This window comes from Chrysochloris asiatica, unplaced genomic scaffold (assembly GCF_000296735.1).
Source record: "Chrysochloris asiatica unplaced genomic scaffold, ChrAsi1.0 scaffold00017, whole genome shotgun sequence".
Taxonomy (NCBI): domain Eukaryota; kingdom Metazoa; phylum Chordata; class Mammalia; order Afrosoricida; family Chrysochloridae; genus Chrysochloris; species Chrysochloris asiatica.
Window position 1 is genome coordinate 28,027,938 of NW_006408535.1, and position 8,856 is coordinate 28,036,793.

General features: G+C 42.7%; 2 protein-coding genes across 2 annotated transcripts; both read left to right on the top strand.

The window, feature by feature from the left end:
• Positions 1–16: 16 nt before the first annotated feature.
• Positions 17–1,972, top strand: NEDD8 (neural precursor cell expressed, developmentally down-regulated 8). The gene is made up of 4 exons (XM_006835523.1): positions 17–25; positions 1,024–1,071; positions 1,243–1,325; positions 1,873–1,972. The coding sequence occupies exons 1-4, from the start codon at positions 17–19 to the stop codon at positions 1,970–1,972; spliced, it is 240 nt and encodes a 79-aa protein (XP_006835586.1).
• Positions 1,973–7,631: 5,659 nt separating this feature from the next.
• Positions 7,632–8,670, top strand: MDP1 (magnesium-dependent phosphatase 1). Its single transcript, XM_006835394.1, has 5 exons — positions 7,632–7,668; positions 7,786–7,846; positions 7,926–8,036; positions 8,369–8,476; positions 8,574–8,670. Exons 1-5 carry the CDS (start codon positions 7,632–7,634, stop codon positions 8,668–8,670), a joined length of 414 nt encoding a protein of 137 aa, XP_006835457.1.
• Positions 8,671–8,856: the final 186 nt, after the last annotated feature.

Sequence of the window (8,856 nt, forward strand, 5' to 3'; positions counted from 1 at the left end):
AACAACAGCAACAACAATGCCTAAGGTATGGATGCTTATACGTCCCATTTCATTTTTGACAACTTCCAATTTTCCCAGACTCATACTTCTTACATTCTATGTTCCGATTTTCAATGGATGTTTACAGCTGTTTGTCTTCATTTTGAGTTGTGACCCATCAGCAAATGAAGGCCCCGTGGGCTTTTCTCCCATGGGCTTTACTCCATTTGTGTCATCATGGTCAACTCTACTTTGAGGAGGCAACTCTTCCCCAGTCTCATTTTGAGTGCCTTTCAACCTGAGGGGCTCATTTTCCGGCACTATATCTGACACTGTTTCTCTGCTATTCATAAGGTTTTCAGGGACTAAATATTCGGAAATAGTTCGTCACTCTTTCTTCCTAGTCTGTCTTAGACTGGAAGCTCATCTGAAACCTGTTCACCATGGGTGACCCTGCTGGTATTTAAGATACTGGTGGCATAGCTTTCAGAATCACAGCAACTCACAAGCCACCACAGTATGACAAACTGACAGACAAGTGGTGGCCATTTGGTTTTAAGTGGAAACTGAGGAGATCTGTGCACATGCATGCATAGTAGAACCCTGCAGGGAGGGCTGTTGGTGGGTGTCCATTTACTCAGGCATCCCCTCTAGTAACCAGAATGGAGGTGTGCAGACAGCAAGAAACCAATGAACAGGTACCCCGAAAAAATAATGTCCACACCTGTATCTCCGTGGTTCTGTCAGGCGTTCGTAGCTATTCTGATCCTTCCCCCACTTGGTCTCTCCCAAGATGGCAGCTCCTCCGGGAGCAGCTGAGCATCTTGAATTAGAAAGCAATGGATTTCTTGATTCTGCTACAAATTTCCCTAGCTGTAAGCCTTCCAAGCTTCTAAATATTCCTTTATATTTGGTTCATAGTTCTTGCACCATCCCCTGAGCCTACTTGGTCTGGTATTCTTTGTTGTTGCTGACGGAGCTCCTTACTGCAAGTCTACCCGATCTGCCATCTTGTTTTTTTCATGAAACCCTTGTCTTTTTCAGACGCTGACAGGAAAGGAGATTGAAATTGACATTGAACCCACAGACAAGGTGATGTATTCTCAACACCTTTTCATGCCCTTCTCCCTCCCCATATACATTTCTTTGGGTATGCTTATGAATTTGGTCTTTTCTCATGCTGTCTAATTGCCCTTGTCCTTACTATTTCCACAGTCCTCCTACCCCTGCCTTACCAACCTCTTATTGCTTGTTCCCCTGAAGGTGGAGCGAATCAAGGAGCGTGTGGAGGAGAAAGAGGGAATTCCCCCACAGCAACAGCGACTCATCTACAGTGGCAAACAGATGTGAGTGTAAGGTGGGAATGAGGACATGGCAATTTTAGGTACATGTGAGAAGGAAATAAGTGCTGAATGCGACTCAGTCCTGTCTGGTTTTTTGGTGCATTGGATCCTGTGGTAACTTGATGAAATTTATGAATCCATTCTCAGCCTGAGGTTTTTACAGTCATAAAATAAAATATTTACAGAATTATGAAGGAAACTAATTACTTTATTGAAATACAATTCTCAAGCAACAATGAAAGCACTTTGTGATCTAGCAGTGTATGAGCTTTGTTCATGCAGTAGAAAATGTTTAATGGTGGGCCTGATAACTACTGTAATTTAAGAGTATTGTCAGGATACTTGTAACTGTTGCAATAGGGCATGAAAAAAATCTCGTTTACATATGTTCAAATTAAAAGAACTAAACATTTGAATTAAGTAGTTTTTCTTCCATCTAAGTTCATAAACACTCCACCTCCTGGCCAAAGAGATCCAAGAATCCCAGGTGTAAAACCCCTGTTCTAGATGGTATTTCTAATGCTTTTTTTTTTTTTTTTTTCTCCTGTAGGAATGATGAGAAGACAGCTGCTGATTACAAGATCCTAGGCGGTTCAGTCCTCCATCTAGTATTGGCTCTGAGAGGAGGAGGAGGTGGCCTTAGGCAGTGATGGATCCTTCCTGCACTTTACCTCCTTACCCTGTCATTCGTATTGAGGCATCAAATATCCTCGCATTCTCTGGGACCCCAGAGCCACTGTCCCTTCCCCTGGATGTCCAGTTTTGTGTGTTTACTAGTGGGAGACTTTGAGGACCCCAGGATGCAGTGTTCCTGGCCCAAAGGGCCCTTGTTGGCTATTGGATTTTAGTTCATGGTCCTATATGCTCCCCTTTCTTATGGCTATGTCCCTAGTTGTCAATAAAACATTTCCTGGCATTCTAGACTCTTTTCTTGTATTACATTAATGTGACTGACATAAAAATGAATCCGATGTTCAACCATATATCCCAGGCTAAAGGATTTGGGTCGTGGAAAGTACAGTGCTTTTAGTATGACTTCAGACTCCAGGAAAGGCTACTCTCAGTCATGTGCTGGGGCTAGCACTTGACTGGTCACAAGAGCCAATTATTAGCATCACTTCCCAACTCCGGGTCAAATGACTTCATGTTGGTAGCTTGAAATTAGCAATGGTGAGAGTATTCATAGAGATTGGTAAATACTACCAGTCAGTCCCTACCACCTAAAACAATTATTAACATACTACATGAATAAGAAAAACCACTGTGGCTCTACTGGACATCCGATCCAGGTTGGAGAAAGGCCTCAGGGGCTTTGCATACATTCCATTCTTTACTACTGAATATTTCTGAGGGGAAATTTACAGCAGGATGTTGGACTAGGCAGAGTTACACAAACCCTCTACAACAAAGATACTAGAGACCAAATGAAACAGATACAAATGATCATCTTAGAACCCTGAATTTCAGGAGAAAGGATAGAGAAATGGATTGAATACTGACTAGGAGAAGTTGGACTGGAGTGGTGAGAAAGGAGATGGATGAATTGTCTTCTGGACTTACTGGACACAGCCATCTTGAACATTAATTAGCCAGCTGCATTGGATCCAAAAGGTTGATGGCATGTATGCACACGGGTGCCAGGCAACAAGAAAGGAGTAATTCTTGTTCCACACACTCCCCTAGTGACAAAGTGTGGCCAGCCCCCACCTGAGTTGGGACCTGGGTGTACCACCACAGTGCCTGGAGTCAGGGAACTTGCTTCTTCAGCCCTGTAGAATTTGCAGAGCTGATCCTGGGCCAGCACTAGAATAGCTGTTAGATTCCTTCACGTTGATTCTGACTCAGTGACCTTAACGCACAGCAAAACACTGCCCAGTCCTGCTCCATCCTCATAATCATTTAGCAGCTCATTGCTACTGCCACTGTGCCAATCCATCTCATTGGGGGTCTACTTCTTTTTTACTGACCCTCTACCTAATAGGACTGGTTCTTCCTGATAATATGTCTAAAGTATGATACCAAAGGTCTTGTCCTGGCTTCTAAGGAGCATTCTGGCATTACTTCAACAGACTTTTTTTGTTCTTCTAGCAGTCCATGGTACTTTTAGTATTCTTCTCCAGCCATAACTCAAATGCATCAATTCTACAGTCTTGCTTATTCATTGTCCAACTTTCACATGCATATGAAGCTATTGAAAATAACATGGCTTAGGTCAGATGCACCTTAGTTCTCAAACTGACATCTTTGCTCCTGAACATTTTAAAGAGGTCTTGTGCAGCATATTTGTCTATTGCAGGTTTGTTTGTTTTTTTCTTTACTTTTGTGAATTGAGTGAAGGTTCACAGAGCAGATCATCAGTTCTACATTCAACAAATCACATACTTTGCTTCATTACATGGTTACAATCCCCTGTTATGTACCAACAGTCAACAACATTCACCTTTAATCACTTTAACTATTGCATTCTTCCCTGTGTCTCCCACTACCTTCATCTGGCCTCTGCTACTTCCTTCTTTATTGTCTGCCCGCTTACCTATGTTAACATGTGTCTACCCTCTAGCCTATGAATAATTTTCCCTCCTTCCCTAACCATCATAGATTGTTTCTTTTACCAAGAAAACCTTTGATAACTTTTTACATTGGTCTCATACAATGCGTGTCCTTTTGTGATTGACTAATTTCACTCAGCAAAATGTAATCCAGGTTCACCCATGTTGTGAGGTGTTTCACAGATTCATCTTTATTCTTTAACGTTTTGTAGTATTCCATTGTGTGAATGTACTAAAGTTTGTTTAACCATTCTGTCTCCATCTTTTTTATATGTCTGGTAGGCAGCATATTGAAGGATCCTGTTTTCTTATCCATTCTGCTCTCTATGTCTCTTGACTGGTACATTTAATTCATTTACGTTCAGTGTAATTATCAATAGGTATGAATTGATTGTTGTCATTTGTGTGTTTTTTTGTGGTGCTGCTGGATTCTGTGTTCATATAATTTTCTATGCTGAGTTCATTTTGTTTGTGGTTTCTTTTCATTTCTGTTTTATTAATGTTTACTAAATCTGATTTTCCTCTTTTTTTATTTTGATATGTAGGTGTGTTATTTTTCTTTGAGGTTACCCTGTAATTTATTATTTTTTCCCCTACTTAAAACATTCTTTTATTTTGAAATCTACCTGACTACCTTGCCATTTGGAAGTTCTGTATCTATACTATTCACTCTTTTTGCTTTGTAGTTAATTATATATTGATACCTCTGTTTCCCTATTTTCAGTCTTATAGGTTTGTTTTACTTTAAATACTTCTATATCTGGATCAAGTTCACCAGTCACTCCTCAGAAACCCTATACAGGGTCGCTGAGTCAGAACCGACTCAGTGGCACTTGACATATCTAGATTGAGTTCTGGGTGGTGTGGTCATGTATGTAATCGCATGTTGTTGCCTGATGTTGTTAGTTCAGTCCAGAGACTACCCTTTAGCATTTTTTGTAAAGTTGGTCTGTTCGTTACAAATTCCTTTAATTTCTGGTTATCAGGAAATGTCCTATTTTCACTGTTATATTTGAGGGACAGTTTTTCTGGATAAATGATTCTTGGTTGGCAGTTTTTGTCTTTCAGAGTTTTATATATGTCATACCATTGCCTTCTTGCCTTCATGCTTTCTCCTGAGAAATCAGAGCTTTGTCTTATTGGTTCTCCTTTGTAGGTAACTTTTCATTTAGCCCAAGCTGCTCTCGGGATTCTTGTCTTTGATTTCAGAAAGTTTGATTCTGATTTCAGAAAGTTTGATTCTGATATGCCTTGGTTATTATTTTCTTTTGGGATCTATCCTGTTTGGAGTTTGTTCAAATTCTTGTATGCTTATCTTCTTGCCTTTTACAATGTTAAGGAAATTTTCTTCCAGCAACTCAACAGTTTTCTCTGTGCTTGTCTCTTACTGTTCTGGAATTCCAATCACCTGTAAGTTTGTGCCTCTTTATGGTGCCCCACATGTCTCTTAAGCTTTCTTCAGAGTTTTTCATTCTTTTTCCTGATAGTTCTTCTATCATATTAGTATTGAGAGATTTATCTTCAAGATCATTAATCTGGGCTTCCATTGCTTCACATCTACTCCTTTCCCTTTCAATGTATTATCCGTTTCTGGGATTTTAGTATTAATCTTATGGATTTTTAATTGCAGGTTTTTATATTGTTTCAAAATTTGCATGTATTTTGTCTATTTGTTCTTGTAGTGCTTTCCTGAAATCTTCTACAGTTTTTATTGTGCTCTCCTTGCTTTCCTCAATCTGTTGATCCTTTGAAGGTGCCTAATTAACATTCTTTTGAATTCTTTTTCAATTAGTTTTACCACCTTTTCATCTTCAAAAATGTTTTCTGGCTCTGCATCTCGGTCATTTGTTGGAGCCATTCTTTCTTGTTTCTTTGTGTGAGAGCTAAAATTGTCTGCTGTTTCTGGGGTATTGCGGGGTTGTTTTATTTGTAAAAACAAAAACTGCAGTTGTTGCACCTGAAGGGGAGAAATCTCTGGTGGGCTCCTGCAATTCAAGGAGCTCATGAGGTGTTTGTAGAAGGGATGTGACAGCAGAGTTCCTGGCCCTAGATTGAGTTCCTATTGGCCTCAGTATTATCTATGTTCAAGGCACTCAGTCTGGAAGTAGTTTGTGTAGGCGGATGGATCTGGTTTCAATGTTTGTTAGGACCACAGGGCAGCTGGGGGCAGGGTGACTGATTAAATGCTGGTCTGGTGGCTCTGCAGATTTTGTAGGTCTGGATCCTAGCCCACCTGAATTCAGGTGCCAAACAGGCGTAGCCAGTCTTAGACTCACACTGGCATGGCTCCAAACCGCGTGGCTCTGAACTCCTGGAGATAGTGTCTGTGCTGAGTAGATCATAGTGGCCACATCACTGGTCACCAGGGGAGCGTGGGGAAAATGAAGAAATAGCAGCTTTCCCAACACCTTTGGGAATCTGCTTTGCCAGGCCTCCCTTGCATCAGGCCAGCCATTTACCAGTCTCCCTCTCTCACAGTCCCTGCTCCACCTCTCCCAGTAAGCACTCCGTCCACTTCTCTAATTTTTTTCCTGAAGTTCGTGGTGCTAGAATTTTCATCAGTGTCCATTTTATTTGGTCTCATATCATTGTTGTAGAGTCCTGATGTGGCAATGTAGGATCAGCTCTGGACTGCAAACCCCAAGGTCAGTGGTTCAAACCCACCAGCTGCTCCTTGAAAACCCTGTCCAGGGTTGCTGTGAGTTGGAACCGATTCAACAGCACTTAACAACAACAAATCTTTGTTGTAGAGGATCCATAGAGTGTGTCTGCCCAGTCCGCCATTTTGCTGGAAGTTATGTACCATCAAGTCTGTTTCAACTTAATAGTGAAATTTTAAGGTAAATTTTTAGGGTAGCAGAAAGTCTCATCTTTCTCCCGAGGAGCAGCTCGTGAATTTGAACTACTGACCGTAAGTTCCATCTTGTTGCTATTTTTAAGTGCCATTGAGTGGGTCCGACTCTTAGCAACCCTGTATAAGGTTTCTGAGGAGCCACTGGTGGGGTTCAACCACCGACCTTAAGATTAGCAGTCCTGTTCTCACCCTACAGGCAAAGTTAAAAAAAAAAAAAAAAAACAGAAACAACAAATACTGGAGAGGATGTGGAGAGACTGGAACCTCTTTCACTCCTGGTGGGATTGTAAAATGATGCAACCACTGTGGAAAACAGGATGAAATCATATGGAAAAAGGTTGAGTGAGGAGGGACTAGCACTGGTGGGTCACCTAGTTTTCAATTGTTGTTAAAGTCGAGCCAGTTCCAACTCATACATAGCAACCTTGTATAGGGTTTCGAAGGAGTGACCGGTGAGTTTCAACGACCCAGCTTTGCTGTTCAAACCGACCTTATCCTGCAACGCAACACCAGTTCTCAGTTGGTAAGACAAAATAAGAATGCTGGAAGAATTATTTTGTTTCCCTTTTCTGACTTCTGTAGTAGAAGCTAGTGAGATCGGATGGTATGGAGAAGGGAGGGAATACCATCTCTTTGCCCAAACGTTTGGAGAGGAGGAAAACTCTCAGTACTGTACTCTATGCGGACGGACGGTGTATAACTTTGCAGCTGTTGTTTCCTCCTCCAGCGTCAGGAGGCGCTCTTACGCGATTTCCAGGCCGACCGCTCCATACCTTTGTTGCGGCGCTCTAACCGCCGTTTCTCTATGCCCAGGCGGGCGGCCTCCTACTGGCTGGCGTGTTGCGGAGCACTGTATGGCTCTGGAGAAAGCTCCTCATCAGTGCGCGCAGCTTGCGACCGAGGGTCATGGCGCGGTTCCCCAAGCTTGCAGTCTTTGATCTGGGTGAGAGCCGGAGTGGGGAAGAGTTTCTTAGGGTGATCTTCCTTCCAATCTCAGTTGTCCCGACCCTGAGACCCTGAGTCCCTCAAAACTCAATCTAACTCCTCCTTTCACTCGCAGATTACACGCTCTGGCCTTTCTGGGTCGACACGCACGTAGATCCCCCGTTCCACAGGAGTAGGTGAGGCAGGGTTAGGGAGGACGAAGGACGAAGGCCAGAGGAGCCCGACCCGAGCTGAGCACACTCTCGTCCTCCGCAGTGATGGAACTGTGCTAGATAGCCGGGGTCGGACTATCAGACTGTACCCAGATGTTCCCGAGATCCTGGAACGACTGCAGGGCCTGGGGGTGCCCGTCGCGGCAGCTTCCCGGTAAGAAGAGCCACCGACAAAAATTCAGTGTAGTGTTGAGGGATGCATGCTTGGGGAGACTTGTGTAACCCTTGTCTGCAAAAAAAAAAAAAATTTGCAAATTTGCAAGCATATTTGTGCCTTTTATTTATCAAACATCTTCTGTGCCTTTTATTTATCAAACATCGAGTGCCTACTCTGTCAGACTAGAGGGATATGGAGTTGGATAAGGGTGGAGTTTGCCTACCCACCCTGGAAAAACAAGTTGATTTTCCCCAGTTGTATTTAAGTTAACTTCATTTGCAGCCCTGGTCCTTCACTCTCGTGATTATATGCATTACATCTTTTTGCAGAACAGGTGAGATTAAAGGGGCCAACCAGCTGTTGGAGCTCTTTGGCCTACTCAGATACTTCGTTCATCTGGAAATCTATCCAGGCAGTAAGGTCACCCACTTTCAGAGGTATGCGGAGATAAGGGCTGGAACAGGGAGAAAGAGTGCCAGAGAGTCTTGGGGAACCAAGATCCTGACTTGGTTACCTCTGCCCTATCTTGCACAGATTGCAGCAGAAGACTGGAGTTCCTTTCTCTCAGATGATCTTCTTTGATGATGAGAAGCGGAATATTGTGGACGTGGGCAAATTGGGTACTGAGTGATGAGGATAGCCATTTGGGAAGTGAGGAGAAAGGTTACCTTGGACGGGTTAGGTAAATATGAGGGGGCTTCAAAAAGTTTGTGGAAAATGGAATAAAAGATAATGGAGTTTTTCCAGGAACTTTTTGAAGCCTATAATATGTATAGGATGGATAGTCAGCATGACAGTTGATCCCCACAAAAAGCCC